At 39.6% G+C, this 16,921-nt stretch overlaps 1 protein-coding gene across 7 annotated transcripts in view; it reads right to left on the bottom strand.

Moving 5' to 3' along the window:
• LOC113120890 (signal-induced proliferation-associated 1-like protein 1) overlaps positions 1-16,921 on the bottom strand; it is a 78,979-nt gene that overhangs the window by 22,419 nt on the left and 39,639 nt on the right. For all 7 annotated transcript variants that reach the window (XM_026291014.1, XM_026291013.1, XM_026291009.1 and 4 more), the window contains 6 exons: positions 8,940-10,667; positions 7,480-7,610; positions 6,564-6,752; positions 6,076-6,250; positions 3,574-3,677; positions 2,969-3,126 (listed from right to left, as the gene is read on the bottom strand). In XM_026291014.1, the coding sequence (XP_026146799.1) occupies positions 2,969-3,126; positions 3,574-3,677; positions 6,076-6,250; positions 6,564-6,752; positions 7,480-7,610; positions 8,940-10,449 (2,267 nt within the window). In that variant the 5' untranslated portion in view covers positions 10,450-10,667. The remainder of the gene's footprint in view (positions 1-2,968; positions 3,127-3,573; positions 3,678-6,075; positions 6,251-6,563; positions 6,753-7,479; positions 7,611-8,939; positions 10,668-16,921) is intronic.

Raw genomic sequence — 16,921 nt, 5'->3', positions numbered from 1 at the left:
CTACATAAACACCTTTAATCACTCTTCGTTCGTACCCGTGTTTCACCTTTACACAAATAAACAAATGCAAAACTCATACAAATGAAAAACCGGAAACCTGCTGCACCCACCTGATCCACTTCCTGACTTCCATCCCAATTCCTGTCTAAACAGTCCAAAGCAGGTTAATACAGTGGCCACAGCTGAGGAAAATTCATGCTCACAAGAATCATTTGTGTGCGATTGAAGGGGCTTTGAGAGGGAGGGAGCCCATCAGGGAAGGAGGAGCAGGGTTGTCGGGTGTAAGCAGCAAGCCCCCAAACAGTCCCTCTCATGAGAGGACAGTTGGCAAGGGTGCACATGCAGCCCTCTTGTTTGTTGTGTGCTCCGTTTAGCTTATTGTTCCAGAGAGGTTCAGTCAGGACGAGCCATTGTAACTTCTGTACTTTCAGAGCTGAACAACAATGAGGATCCCTACTGGGTATAATTAAGACGACACACAATGAGCCCCATCAGCAATTAAAACCTCTATTAGTTTCATGAGGCGAAAACAGAAAGCAAGCAATGGAGAAAAGGAGCGAGGGAGCAAAGGATTAAAGGAGTGAGGCCCTTACAATGAAGATATCAATAATCAACACTATTTGTTGCTAGTTCAGTTCAGATAAATCACACATTCTGTCTTCTTTTTGACTCATAGTAGCACTTTCAAGGTTGGACTGTAAGCAATGCACCGATCAACAAATCCTACTGATAAACAGCCCCCAGTAGGCATGAGGGAAATTTAGCGGGCCTAGCTCATTTGAAGTGGTTAAGAGCAGTGCTCTCCTGGGTAATGTGCTGTACGACAAGAATAATAAGCTGGCCAGAGGACATCAAGCGAGAACATGACCCACCATGGGCAGGAAGAAAATCCATTTATCCAAAAATAAAACCAAAAACAACACTTCTACAATTAGATAATGAATTCTGGTGTCACAACAAGATAGAAAATTAATATCAAATCAGCTTTTCCGTATTTATACAAAATATAAAAATATGAAATCATTTAAATGTATGTTTTATTTACACTATTGTTCAAAAGTTTATGGTCTGTAAGATGTAAGATTTTTTAATGTTTATTTTATCATTTCACATAATTGAATTGCATTTATTTGAACAAAAATACAGTAAATCTCTAGATTTGTTGAATATTATTACTATAAAAAAATAACTGAATAAAAAAAAACTGAAGTTTTTAAAGCCTATTGTAACAAATGTCTTTACTGTAACTTTGAATCAATTTAGTATGTACTGTTTGAATACAAATATTAATTTCTTAAAAAATAAAAGAAACTAGCTTTTGCACAACAGTGTAAATGCCATTTATTACAAAATAACTTTCGACCTCAACAAGACTATGGGCCCTATCTTGCACCCAGCGCAATTGACTTTGTACACCGACGCATGTGTCATTCCTATTTTGCACGCGCGCAAAGCACGCTTTTCCCTCCACAGAAGCACGTCGCTAAACTAGTGAATGAACTTGCGCTCCCTGGGCGGTTCAGCGCAAAAAAGGAGGCGTGTTTTGGCGCAAACAATCCCTGGTGCTATTTTGCTGTTCCATTAAACAATTGCGCCACTGACCAGAAAAAACCTAGTCTAAAGTCAGTGGGGCGTTGCGCGTTGTTCATTATGCTATTTTAAGGGCGCATGCTTGACCATAATGTATAGCGTGCACAACGCGCATACACTTTGCTCATGTAATCTACACAGATGCAACAGTTATTTTTGCAAATCATAAACTGTTACACTAAAAAAAAATATTAACACATGAGATGACGGAAATCATTGTGGTGTGCCACGAAGATGTGAAAAAATAGGCATAAATCTAGCTTACAAATTATTCAGGCTAATTGTAGTAATTAAGGATCAGACCTGTTTGCCCAATAGTGGCAAGACATATAGGCTATGTAAGGACATCTGACAAATATGTTTGTCCGTCAAGAACCAGGAAAAAAATCGATGAAACAGTTGTGGCTATTTCCTCCCACGCCTGTTTAACCGACGCAATTTTGGGTGGGTTTCTCCCATCCCCATACAACACAACTTCTCTCTCTTTCACTGCTCTCACAAGAACATCAGTCTCCTCGGCTGTGAACCGCTCCTGGCGTGCGCCTGGTAAATACTCCATAATAATAGCAATCCATAATGGAACTTGCGCACCTGCTTTTAAAGGGAATGTTGGATGACGCTCTGATTGGTTTATTTCACGTTACGCCCAAACCACACCTATGAATAATGAAGCTACTTCAGACCAACCCATTTTAGATTTGTGCCGGGCGCAAGAGCCATTTATCCCGCCGGGAAAATAGCAACAGCGCCGAGACCCGCCCACAAAGTTACTTGCGCTTCGCGCTTTGACACTTGCGTTTCAGATCGTTAAAATAGGGCCCTGAGAGTGTTATATGAACAATCAGTCATGAAATCAAAATTGTGACTTTTAGTTCAAGTCTACCACCTAAAAAAAAGAAATAATAAAAAGGCAAACAAATTCAGCCTTTCAGTCTTTTCTATTGAAAAAAAAACATGCCAAAAGAATTGTTTACCGATTGATAATTGATTTTTTTTGTAATTATATGTAATAATGTAATTATAAAGTTCAACACCCACCCAAACTTCCTGTTTCAAAAGAAAATTCATCAACACAGAAATATGAATTAAAGTTACAAAGAGTCAGACACCAATTCAGTAACTGCTCTGATGCAGTTAAAGATTCTGAAAAGAATTTTTTCAACCGATTCATTACTACTCTGGTCTACACTGGTTTTGCGGTTTCGTACAGTGCTGATCACTACTGTGGACACACAATGAAAATCATTGTGTGTGAAAATCATTGTGTGTGGGGTTGACGCAAAATGCACCATTACAAATTACCAGATTTTTTAAAAATCCACCTGGACTTTATTCAGTGTGAATTTTTTGCAGCTAAATAAATGTCCAATCCACTCACCTGTAGCAGGTGTTGTCGGAGCACGGGTTGTGCGCTCGTACAACCACAAAGACATGCTGAAAGTGTGAGCGGATGTTCTTGGGACTAAAGGGCTTTGCTCCAGGCTCTTGAAACACGATGGTGACAATGTCATTTCCGATGTGTCTTTTCCTTAACAGCTATGAAACACAAACAGCATAGATCAGTATACACTATCGTTCAAATGCAATTACAACTAAAATTTATTGTAACAATAATAGAAAAAAAAGAATTTGCAGTGTATTCCTGTGATGGCAATATCAGTATAATATCACAATTATCTTCTGCAGCCATTGCTACATTAATAAGTGTCACATGACCATTTATATATCATTTTTAACATACTGATTTGGTGCTCAAGAAACATTTATCAATGTAGAAAACAGTTATAGCAATGTTGAAAACTGTAATATTTTTATGGAAATCCTGATATTTTTGAACATGAAACAGAAAGTTTAAAAAGTTACAAAATTATTACATCCAAAAAGCCCTGACTGACCCCAAACATTTAAACAGTGGTGTGGTAGTTTAACAGTGAAAGTAAAAAGATTGATTCTTATAGTGGTGTTTGTCATTGGACAGCTTACCTGCTGTTTGTTATTGGGCGTGTAGGGCAGCATTGTAGACACATGGAACATGATCTCATAGTCTTTAAAAGCTGTGTACAAAGAATGTGTTCCGGTAGAGTCCGCTGCAAGAAAAAGCTCACGTTAACCTTTCCAGAGCTCGACATTAAGCCTTGACATGTTCTTTTTTTGGCATAAATGTAATAATCCGTTCTAAAGCATTAGTCTCATAATAGTGCTCTATGATGTCTTACTTTAATCAGCATATTTGTGATATCTGCCTTAAACTGATTGGTAGGAAACTTTTTACCTTTATAAAGGGCAATATTTTCCTAACCTTACTAAATGTATGTGTCATCATTTACGTCAAATTCTTAAATTTTATCAATACATTCAGTTAGAATAATTAGACTGTTTATGGTTGTTACCATTCAAATAAAATCAGTATCAACAAACCCCATCTTTCCACTGCAGAGTGAACACTCAAGCACTGAAGTCGTGGCCTAGTGGTTAGAGAGTTTGACTCCTAAATAATACCTAATACCAGGACTTAGGGAGCATAAATGGCTGCCCACTGCTCAGGGTGTGTGTTCACGTTGTGTGTGTGTGTTCACTGCTTTGTGTGTGCACTTTGGATGTGTTAAATGCAGAGAACGAATTCTGAGTATGGTTCACCACACTTTGCTGTATGTCACGTCACTGTCACTTTTCTTTGCACAGACTGTTTAATGACGATAAGAGGTTCTATAAATGCATTTACACAGTACAATTGCAAATGCATAGATAATGTTATAAGATGTTTTACTTAGTTTTTTAAAATTATATTCAGTGAATATGAAATGTTGGAAAAATGCAATGATACTTTAAATATGAAACCAAACCACCAGTAGGTGGCGGCAAGTCGCTGTCTTAATGAGTGAGTCACTGATTCAACATATTCGTTCAATAAGGCTAATTTATTCAATAAATAAAGCAAGTGACTGCCTGCACACCAATGTGCATACGATCAATCCTAAACTCTGTGAGATATTAGTAATTTTCAATACTATTTAAGGCAGATAGGGTGGATAGTATGCACACTGGGATGCAGGGACTTTATGAATGGCTCACTGAATCATTGACTTAACCAATTCGTAAAAAAATGTTGAATCATTCAGTAACTAATCACACTGCTGTGTGTTGCTCAGAGATGTACGACTGTTCTGCTGTGACTTTGCTTAGAACTATTTTCATTTGCAAAAACAGTCAATTATGTGTCTAAAATGTAAGTAGTTTAATATAAACTATTGTTTATTGAACTACTGTTGCATAAAATCAATGTCTCATTTGCTATTGTGCTGGTGCATGGTCCTCTGATGTTGCTTAGCTCTATCATGTGTTATATAGAATATTTATCTTTTTTTTTCTACCACAGTATGTTTGTTCATGTTTGTTTCTTTGTGTGTGTTTGTTGCGCCTCTTAGTTTTGATTTTTCCGTAAGTCAGATAGGCTGCACTAGACTCAACTGATTCGACCTTGATACGGTCAATACACTTTCCGTTATCAGTCACCGTTTACACTGAAAGTAATAAAATCAGAATCATTCTCACCAAAGTTTCGGTGCTGCCCTAGTTATTGTTTGTTATTGATGTTTTAATCAGGTTACTTGTCCGGTTGGGACAAAATCCACTTGTCCCGGACAAGCGTTAATGTTGAGCCCTGCTTTCATACATGGCTTTTATATGACCACCTGCTTTTCTATTGTTAAATTGAAAAAAAAAAAAAGACTTCTGTTTTGTCTGAAGGGGATATACCATATAAAGCCTTTGATCACACGGTCACATTTATTTAACATTCCTTGACTTGTTAGGGCAACATATGGCTCCCGCTCTTTTAAAGGACCCCTTTTTTCTATTGTTCACAAACAGGATACTGTCGCTCTGGACCATGGTGGTGAAAAACTCATCTTCTCCTCAGTCCCTCCTTCCTGATCTCTATACTCCACCTGACTCCAAAACCACATCCTAATCCGTCAAGCCGAGATCAAAGCTTTCTGACAACTCTGCCGCCCTTCTCGGCCATGCTAGCAGTGGAGGGGTGGAATGTAAGGGGTAAAATGTCAAGTCTGATAAATGGAATTAAAAGCTTGCTTGTGATCATAGACAATATTACTTATGGCCTCAGGGGAGAGGTGGAGCACGGCTGCCAAGCACGGTATGCATGACTGGGTCTCGAATAAGGGTACTGGGTTCAATTTGAAACAAACCAGAGGATAGACAGAGGATAACATTTAATCACAACCGCCAATTGTCAATAAACCACTGACAGGGAGGGACGTATTTAGAATACGCTGCAGGTTCATTTGAGTGTGATCCTGTTAGAATTAATTAACTAGCCCTAAAGACTACTAGACTGACATGACAGGAGACCAGAGATTCAATAGCTGTTTTGCCCCTTTAGCTACATGCGGTTTTAAATCACACAATAAGCCCCTTTCATGCTTCAGTGGCAATTAAATAAACCTTCAAAACGATAAGACTTACTTTTAGTGTCCAGTTGGGCACGGTACTTGGAAAAACCCTTAAGGCGCACCCTTTCCCCCAGCAACTGCAGGAACTCTTCTAGGGCGGGACCTGCTGCCTCATTATTGTACATCTCCTCCTCGCTGCTCTGGCCGGCCTGACAGTACATGATTCCCACCTTCAGCTGGAAACTAAGCTGCAGAACATATAGTAAATAAAGAGCATAAGCCCATGCAAAACAGGAACAATACAAGTCAATATATATTTCTGTATATATCTTCCTATATATAGACAGACAGACAGACAGATAGATATTGATATGTATGTATTTATGTTTCCAATTCAAATAACTGAATCACCAATGTTCTGTGGGGATGATTCTTAACTTTGTTTTTTCTTAACAAAATTTGAATAAAATGTCTTTAAAAAAATATTAAATGATTGACACCCCAAACTATCACACATGCATAATAGCATATCATTTTTAAGGGAAGGAAAGATCATAATACCCCCTGTTCGTCCAGTTTCATCAGCTGCTCTGTGACCTTTGGTGTGTTGAGGGCGAGACGGAGGCAGTGGGCATTGAGCTCAGGTACAAGGTACTCCAACACCTCCTTTAGAGGCAGGCCTCGAGCCAAGCCGTGCTTCGAGGTGGAGGGCACAGCATCCTCCAAAATAGAGCCCCGTAAGGTTGTTAACTACAGACAGAAGGTTAAAGATATGAAAGATGTATTGTTTTAAATATGTGTAGGCATACATAAACAATTATCTGTATAACATTTGAAAATTGCAGGTGTGACTCGAAGGGTGGGTATTAAATACTGTTTTAAGATTTTCTGCGAAAATTAGTACTTGGTACTCCAAAATCCAACATACTACCGTCTTTTAATACCTGCTCATTATGATTCTGAGATCTCAAATACCTGAAAAGATGTCGTAATGAGTGGGACAAAATTTTTATACTAAGCTAAACCACATCTGCCCATCTGCCTATATCATAATAGCAATGCAAAGATTGCCATGTTGGGCTGTGTGTCACCTTAGCTACAAAGAATGCACATCCGAATGCAAGTGAATCATAAGCAGTTTCTATATATCACGCCAAAGGCTAAGGTCACATTTAAGAGCCTTTGTGTTATAATTAGAGAGATCCATCCATTTAAAACTGCTGTCAAAAGCAGTGTGATTGAGAAGCAGTATGGTGATGAGCCAGTCAGAGCACAGTTTGATCTGTGCAGAGCACTAGCAGAGAGAACTCACCTAGCATGTTATATAAGATAGCAGTGGGCTTCAGACCTGGATCTCACTCACCACTAACTGCTTAGAATTAATTCTCCCTGTGCATGCACGAGTAAGCATGTTGCATTCAGACACTACAACAACTATATATGCCAAAGGAATTGGGCCGTGTGAATGAGTGCTCACCCCACTGGTTCTGAAGATGATTCTGTAGTTGTATTGCTGGCCGTGCTCTTTGTGATCATCAAGTTTTTCCCGACGAATACTGACAGCTACCGGTCCCAGAGTCTCATCGACACCCAAGTAGTTCCAGTGCTCTGAGGATATTAATAATTTTTCAATGAATGATTTATTAAATTCATTAAAACAGCAGCGATATAAACAAATTCCATAAATGATTAAGTACAGATCTTATTCTAAACAAGTTAAACACATTTTTAAAAATGCAACACTGCACTTTTGTAAAGAATTAACAAATTGATTTTCTTTTTTCTACTGCCAATTGAGTTGGATAAAAAGTGGGATAAAAAAAAAGTGGGATAAATTTATATAAATATTTGTCAATTTGAAAAGTTATTAAATAATCACTTTAATGCAACATTTAACTACATATCTAAAAATTAAATATTAAATACATCTACGTTTTTAAAAATTATCAAAGAGAAAAATGGCCGAAAATGCGAGCAAAAAAGATAGACTACATGTAATTATAATAATATATATGGTGCACTGTACCCCACCCGGCAGTGTTCAGCACGCATGTTTCACTCTCCTCATCACGATGCGATCTGACAAACAACTGTATTTTAATGATGAATTAGTAAATGTTGACATTACATGAACTAAGATTAATAAATTATTCATTTGTTACTAAAGTAGTTGACTAATTAACCTTATTGTAAAATGTTACCAATATTAATATAAATTTTGTCCAGTTTTATTGTTACTTTCAGTAAAAGTGTGGTTATTTTATTGGCTTGTACTTTTTTAAATTCAGTATCATTAAAATTTTGTTAAATTAAAAAAGTTTTACAAAATAACTTTATATTATTTAATAAAATAAATCATTACAAAGCATTTTCGGTTTTCAGCCAAGCGCATCCAGAATTTTGATTTCTGTTTCGGCCAAGGATTTTCATTTCGGTGCATCCCTTTTTTGTACAAGTTCAAGTTGCACTGTAACACCGTGATATATCGCAGAATATCGCAATATATTTACAATTGCAATAATATTGTATCGTGACACAAGTATCATGATAATTTCTTATCGTGAGGCCTCTGGTGATTCCCACCCCTAATTTTGGTAGGAATTAAACTGCCAAAATTTTAAAAGTGAAATTACGCAACTGACATTTTTTAAAGCTCAGAAAGGTAGTAAGGACATTGGTAAAATGGTCCATGTGGCATTGGAAGTTCAACTGTAATTTTCCTGTCTATGCAGGGTCAGAAAGCTCTCGGATTTCATTAAAAATTTCGTCATTTTTGTTCCAAAGAAGAATGGAATCTTACGATTTGTAACAACATTAGGGTGAGTTATTAATCACTCCTAGCACTCCATACACAACCCTAATATACATGGATATCTCCACAGAAAAAATATTACCAGGACATCAAATGTACCATTATTGCAAAATGTTAACACTCACCTCTCAAATAGAAGTACTTCCTGTAATAATAAGCACCCAAGTCCACATGTTCTAGTATGTTGTTCTTTCCACGATCATGATGGAGACTCTTGCCATCCTTAGGGGCTTCAAGAACAGCCACCCCTGCATTGCTAAAATGTGTGTTGGGAGCTCTTTCAGGGGATCCTTCTTCATCTCTGGAAGAGCTAGAGGCACCACTGCCGATACTGCCCTGTTTGGAAGGGCTGATGTTCCTCTCTCCTTCACCACCAATTTCATTCCGGAAACAAGGGCAGCTGAGGACCAAATCGTTGCTCTTGTCGTCCCCTGAGTCTAGAGAAGGCCCGTCCTTGATGTTGAGCTCTTCCTGGCTTCCACAAGGGGAGCCATAAGCCCCGCTTTGTGTGGACGAGAGAGAAGACGTATTGGAGGCCGAGGCTGCGGCTGCAGCTGAGGCACCAGTGGTGGTGTTTTTCCGCTTCACAGCGCTTTGCCTACTCTGCACAGCCTCGTTCAGGTCAAACAGAATACTCTGAACATCAAAGTGAGCAAAACCTTTCTGGCAGACCCATGGTTTAGGGGGAGGAACCACGTCATCAGCCTTTCCGTCTTCCGCGTCGGAACCCGCACGTGACGAATCACCTTCGGCTTTGACGCTACGTAGCTTGCGGAATATTGACTCTCCACCTGTCTCTGACTTTGAACGTCTCTTCATGTGTTTTTCTCTTTCTTTCAGGCGACTGGCAGGACTGCCACGAGGAGGACCAAGAGGTCCATCGGGCAAGTCGAGGGCAGTTTGTTTATGAGCTACTGTCAACAATTCGCTTAACTTTTCAGGGGCAGGGCTGCGCTGGTCCGGAGCATCAGTCTGATAGCCTTTGAGCATGTCAAAGAAGCTTTCGCCGGACACACCATGCTTGTCGATAGATGAGGTACTGCCGTACTCTCGATGCATGGGCGTCCATCCTGAGAAAGACCAGCCTTCGCTACCATCACCGTCCAGTTCACTTATGGTGATGTCACTGTTGCTGCGCTGCCGTATACGCCGCATACCCTTCCGGGGAGACCCGAGATACCCATCAGGTGAGAGGAAGCGATTGTCTTTGCCTTTGCTATGCATCTTGTTCTTCAGAGTGTTGTGAATGTTCCGTAGCATGGATGAGTCCTGAGGGCTGATCAGGTGACCGAGCTTGCTTGACAAGTTGCTCTGGGCACTTCCTGTGGTGGTGGAAGGGGAATCCGTCTCCACTGTAATGTGCCATACCCCACCTCCATTTCCACCCCCTCCTCCACTTCCTCCACTTCCTCCACTTCCTCCACTGCCGCCATCTTTCCTGGGGGGCCAGTCAGCAACCCTTGCTCGGACGCCCATTTTGGGAACCCCAGGTGTGCCAGTCAAGTGCGTGCTTTCACTGCGAGGGGGTGGCGCGCCTCCATTGGGCAAGCGTAGACGGCGAGTATAAAACTCATCTGTGGCGGGAACAGAGCCACCCACAGAGCGTTCGGTCTGTGAACGCTTTAGACTGGTCATGGTACGGTTAAGTGGCGGAGCTCAGCACTGGAGCATACCCGCAGTTTAGCTGAAATAATGAAGCTTGGGGAACATGGGCAGCCACTCAGCTGGAGAAGCCAGAGAACGGAGGATAGATAATTGCACAATGAATGTGAACTTTAAGGTGAACCTGAATCAGGCATGTGTGCTGACCATTAGGTGATCTGATCTTCCTCCTCTCATCCCTTAAAGCAGAACTGAAACAGAAAAATGAGAACAGTATAATACAGAATTCATAAAATGGAGAAATAGAAAGAGGTAAATAGATGGGCAATGGATGGGACAAAGCTCTTTACGATGGCAACAACAACCATACAGCATCACAGAAATTAAACAGAATGGAAATACCCACCCATCATAACATTAAGTGTTTTCTCATGAGAGGTCAGCAGCATGTTTTATGTCAACAAGTACCAAAAAAAAAAACATATTGCTTCCTTTAACTAGGCAAGACAATTTTCAATTGGTCAAAGAAAATTGGTCAAATAATATTTCTTTATTATCCACTTCCAGCCATTGTTCAGGGTGGCAGGCTTTTAACTGCAACACTGTTCATATACTTGCTTGTGCCAAAGGGCAGATTACACTACATAAATCAATCATGCCACCACCACCATGGAGAGCAAAACACTGGACAACTATAGACAAACCAAATAGACTGAGTAGATATCATCATGATGGTTCTGAGTATGATACAACTGTGCAATAAGCAGAGATGATCAAAAGCAATTCAACAACTTTAAGTTACAGGCTGCGAGTCAGCATTATTTGTCAGAACACTGGCATTGTTAACTACTCTCCCAGGAAATAGTCCTAGTTCGCAGTAAAATGCGCTGCACACATCAAAATATTTGGTTTGTACTGTTCTGGAACAGTGTTGTAAATACAACTTAACCACAGATTTCTAGTTCTATCCTCTTTCAGAAAGCCAAACAAAGTCGTTTCACTTTCACAACAAAATACAGCGTCTCCACAACATGGCAGAAGCAGCAACAATTCTACAGCGATAATCAAATTTATGCCTTCTTTCTTTGCATGAACATTTGGGCGGTGTTATGCAAAGCTTCCCACACCGTGACATATACATGTGGGGGCGTTTAAACAAGGCGTTTTAGGAGGGCGTAGACAAGTCTTAACTTTTATAAAGATTATATCTTTGGGTTTAAGACTTAACGCTTTGCAACTATAGGGACCTTATCTATTCACAAACAGCTTGTAACATTCCAAAGAGAAAGGAAAACTTGAAATTGCATCATATGACCCCTTTAACCTGGAAAACCCTAACAAACTGCTTTAACCTTGTAAGAGTATCAACGACTAAACCTAAAAATAAGACCTGGGTTCATGGTCACATAGGTGAAATATGAATACAGCAGATGGCTCTACATGTGTACAAGGCCTCACTGCTTAAATTATAACTTACTACAGATGAGCATTGTTCCCATATGACAGGAGAAGCTCTGAAATGTCAGTTTTCTTTGGTCTCCTGGCAACCATCTGCCGAGGGTTGTGGTGCAAAGCAGCGGTGCCACTGGGTTAACCTTAATGGAAGAGCTGAAGCTCAATGACTACACACACCTACATAATCTACCACACGCACCACAGGAGAATAAGCCTGGGAGAAGAGCAATGCTCCACGATGACACAGGCATTTCGTAAAAGATTCAGAATTATGAATGTACAGAGCTAAAAATATCAAATGACCTAATATTCTGTTTGATGACAGCATGTAGCACAAGAGCAAGAGTAAGCATTATTACTTCAGCAAAATAAAGTAATGTATTCCCGAACAGGGCGGTTGAATGAAACAATAGACATCCAGCTGAAATCACTGGACATTTTTAGTTTATGAATCACATTTGAGTGCTAGACTCTGTATGCGCTGATGAAAACATGAGATAATCTTCTTCCTGCCGGTGAGTTCTGACCTCCCAATGGCTGGAATGGGTGTGAGGAGCGCCGGGTGTGGTGGCACACCAACCCCAACACACACTCGCACACACTGTAGATGAGGTCATGGGTATTTCCATTCTTTGAGAGAGTGCTTTTCTTTTTCTGTCTGTTCACACTCAGAAATCATGCTGTAATACATTTTGGAAATTGCAGCACAGGTGCTTCTGCAAGGCCGAAAGGAACTCTGTGGCTTAGTCATACACAGCTGCCAAATTATAGCCCAAAGTATGACAGATGGGGGCAGCGCAAGCTGATAGATCCCATGTAAGCAGCTAATGAGACAGATACCAGTGACGAGCTTCACGAAGGAGACTGTGAGCAGGGCAGAGATGACTAACACGGCAATGAAAACCTGAACTCTGGGAACAAATCTCTGACAAAATGTGACCTTATAGCACAAGACTTTATAGAAAGAAAGACACAGATATGGAAAACAGAATTGCTTTTCGATATAACAATTTTCATTTACAGAATAACATTCAGAGATTCATTCAGAGAAACATTTTTGAATCAGAAAAAAGTCTCCCATTCATTTAAACAGAATCCCAGTAACACAGTAATATTGTGAAACATTCATAATTTTTCCTGAATGTGAATACATTTTCACAGCTTAATTTTCAGAGTCATGTGATCCTTCAAAAATCATTCTAATTTAGAAATCATGCCGATTTGGAGCTCAAGTAACTTTTTTATGAATAGAAAGTTCAGCATTATGTAACAATGTAGTCTTTACATTTATGTAGCCTTAAGTATTTATTGTCATTTTTTTTTATTTTAATGCAGCTTTGGTGAATATAAGTACTGAGAGAACAAAAAACAAAAGGAGTACTTCTTTATAAAGTTTAATCTTACATTTTAGATATAGGCTACATAGCTCCTACTAGTAGAAAACCATTTAATATTGTTTATGTCACATTTCCAGTTCACCAAGTAATTATCTACCTGTAACCTTAAGCACCCTTAAAGGAATTCCTATCAATCCAAGCCTAAACTTAGATCCCAGCTTTAACAACTACACTAATTGGTTGGCACTTGACAAACTGAATCAGATGTGTTAGCTTAAGCTGGAAACAGTAGAAAAACATTATGTTGGGGTGAAAACAACTGTTCAAACGAGACCTGCAATAACCAAGTGTATGGTTAGAATTAAATAAACTAATTCTGAATAAAATAATGAATGGATATTGAATTAAATTCATGAAAGAATCTACATAAGGCTGAACTAAAATAAACACAGAAGTACAAATCTTTATACAAAAAGAGAGCCGAAAAAAGATCTGTGGAAACAAAATTCACCCTCTCTGTGACCCCTAGACTTAAGCTGCCTGTTTTCCCCACTTTGCCTTTAAGAAATGCTTGTTTCCAAGTAAGGCCTGGTTCACACGGGACGATTTTCCAAACCTGAGATACCCCACACACGGCGATAAAAAATCACGGGTCTAACAGTTTTGGTCGTTCAGTGTGTGGTGTACAGCCACACAGCAATATCAACACATCACACATGAACCGATTTGACTCCCGAGCATTCCCAGGTCAGACGGGAAATCCCGCAAAATCCCTCAAGAACAAACGTGACATCAGAGTAAACAATCATGGCGGACGAAGAGGATGCAGTGGCCATAGTTTCTGCTTTGTTTTAACGGAAATAAAACATAAGAAAAGCAAGAAAAGGCGATGGTCAAAGAGGTGGAGACAACGCGAGCATGGACTATACTTGCTACATCATGACATGGAGTTAGTTGTTGTTTTATCTCATAGAAATGTTAATACGTACTACACAGATTAATATCCGTTGAAATAAACGTTCATATATTCGTTTCCATGTACTCTGGTGGACTGCAGTTGTGGATGTAGTTATGCCCATCGACTTTATTTGTATTTGTTATATATTATACACGCCGGCTGTTTTGATTTTGTTGTACTTCCTCACTGCCTCGTCACCTCGCTTTCTGATTGGCTACAGGCCACAGTCCTTAGGCTGCGTGATTGTTTGTCCTCGGGGGACACCACACACGAGAAGAAATCGGGCCAAATAAATCCAACATGCTGGATATCCCCGATTTGAGATCGGAGTGGTCCCGAGGTTCTTCCGAGAAGAGGAGAGCGGTCTTACCACACCACACACGGCAGGAATATTTGATCAGATTATTTTACGATAATCTGAGCATCCTAAGATTGTCGGAAGGGGTGAATCGGGGCTAAAATCAGCCTAATTATCCTGCCGTGTGGACCAGCCTTAAAATGAGCAACAACACTTTTCTCTACGAAGACACAGGCTGTGAGACTCAACTGCAATATAGTTTTAACACCCACCAACTTCAATAACATCCACTTTGCAAAGCTCGCATTACCATGACAGATTCAGAAAGCAGTTGATGCTGAAATTAAGGGCACAAACATTTAGTCAGATGAAATGTACAGAGATCATCTGACTTTCTCTTCATTACCTTACTGTGATTGGGCAGATCAAGTTTCTCATAAACAAGTTGGCATCGCTAATGTGTAAATGTTTATGTGGGGATACATTCATCAACATTACAAAGTAGAGGAACATTTTGAGTAAAGTACATACTCATAATTTTCCTCCCAAAAGATTGAGGAGGAACTGGTTCCTCTTTAGATGACCCCTTTAAAAAAAAATGCATAAAAATATGCAAGATTTATTCATAAAGCAATAGAGTAAATCCCAAATATGTGACGGCTGTAAGTCATAAAAGAAATGGCAGGATTTCCAACCACAAGGAAGGAATAAAGAACGTCTGGAGGCTTGGATGAAATGTGGTACTGGGCTGAACTCACTTGAAATCTTTCTGCAAAACCAAGGAAGGAAAAACAATAGTGTTGAACACACAAGAACAATTCATATAATTGTAGCCTTTCAGACAAAAGGACAAGCATTTTTTTTTAGAAAACAATGTCCTCCACACAAGTTCAACAAAACTGCAGAGAAGTGGAGAAGTCTTCCAAGAAGACTTTTTGGACCTTTGAAAAGAACAAAGAAACATTCCTTATTCATTCATTCAAGACCTAGCACAAAACCAGCACAACTGTACGGCTTTATATATTCTGCAATGCCAAAACCATGAATGGCATCACAGAATCCAGTCATAAAAATGTAATTTACTGTATAAAGAAGAATGTCACAAGATACAGATATATATAATAAATAAATCTGGAAAGAATGAATGTTTAACAAATTCTTAAACTGTTGAAGTGTGAAGAATAAGTTTAAAACTGAACACCGGATTTATTTTTATTTTTTTATAGGCCCTACAACTGGCTTTGTCATTTCCTCTCTTCCCAACTGTAAAAAGGCACTTTCTCTCACCCCGTCTTCGCCTGGCTGGCTGATGTCATGACCCATTTTTGAGTCACACCTTCAGGCCACGAAAAAGACAACACCTGTTGTGTGAGGTGTGAGGAGCAGTCGAGACGCTTGGCTCAGACCACCCCTCTGCACGCAGCTGTGGCCTGACAGGAGGATGATTAAAGCTTCAGCATGTGACTCACCTCATTCCAGAGAGGAGAGAGCGCAAGGGGGACTGTCAGGAGGCAGACAACATGTCTTCGTCTCTACTCTGATAAATAACTCCCACAGTATCAAAAGAGACCCGAGTTTCCTACTGCAATGTCCTGTTATTTGAACTTCGTAGAGCTGGAAAGAATGTGAATGATGTGGTTGTTGCAGTAACCATCTCATTCCTTTACGCTTCAAAGTGCACTTCAGGTCAAAAAGGGGCAGCATGAGAGTCTATGAAATCTGCTACAGGCTAAAGACTATCTGCAATAACTTTCATACTGTGGCCCACTTTTTTTTTTTTTTTTATAAAATCTGATCTGACACCAATCAGAAAACTAACTGCATCAGAGCAAATAACAAAATAACATAATTATAAAGTAATCATTAGTAATTATACATTTTTCTCACAAAAAAATATTCATGTTGAGATATTTAACCATTAACATTTATGAAGTGCAGGGCAAGTTGGGCAACATGCAAAAGCAACCCTTTCAGACAAAACCTCCTTCCTTTCAATCACTAATTCTCCCCCCAAATTGTACCGTTTCAATGGCGACCTGTGGTTGAATTAAGGAGAAATGTGCTTCTGTTTTGATGTGTACAACTAGGAACACGTAGCCAGATTTGCAAAAGCAAGACAAAGAGGCAAAGCTGATTTCTTGCCCTCAGTTATTTGCCAGGCAGGAGGTATTCTGCCTCATTTTTCTTTTTTTTGTGAGTGACTACATTTAAAAGGCTTTGATTTTGTTTGGGCAAAGGAAGTCATGAGCAACAACATAATCCTGCATTAACACAATATTTAATGGCAGAAAAATGAACAAACAGACACAGGTTGCCTGGTGGTTGATGATAAAACGCCTCATTTTTCATCCATCATCCATGGAAGACAGTGTTTACCCACTAAAGAGGAACCACTCGGCTGACTGAGGCTGATGTGGTCTCCCACGCACCACCACATTTTCCTTGCCTTCATATTTC

This window comes from Carassius auratus, chromosome 20 (assembly GCF_003368295.1).
Source record: "Carassius auratus strain Wakin chromosome 20, ASM336829v1, whole genome shotgun sequence".
NCBI lineage: Eukaryota > Metazoa > Chordata > Actinopteri > Cypriniformes > Cyprinidae > Carassius > Carassius auratus.
The sequence above is the reverse complement of the archived record's forward strand: the minus strand, read 5'-3'. Positions and strand labels throughout refer to the sequence as shown.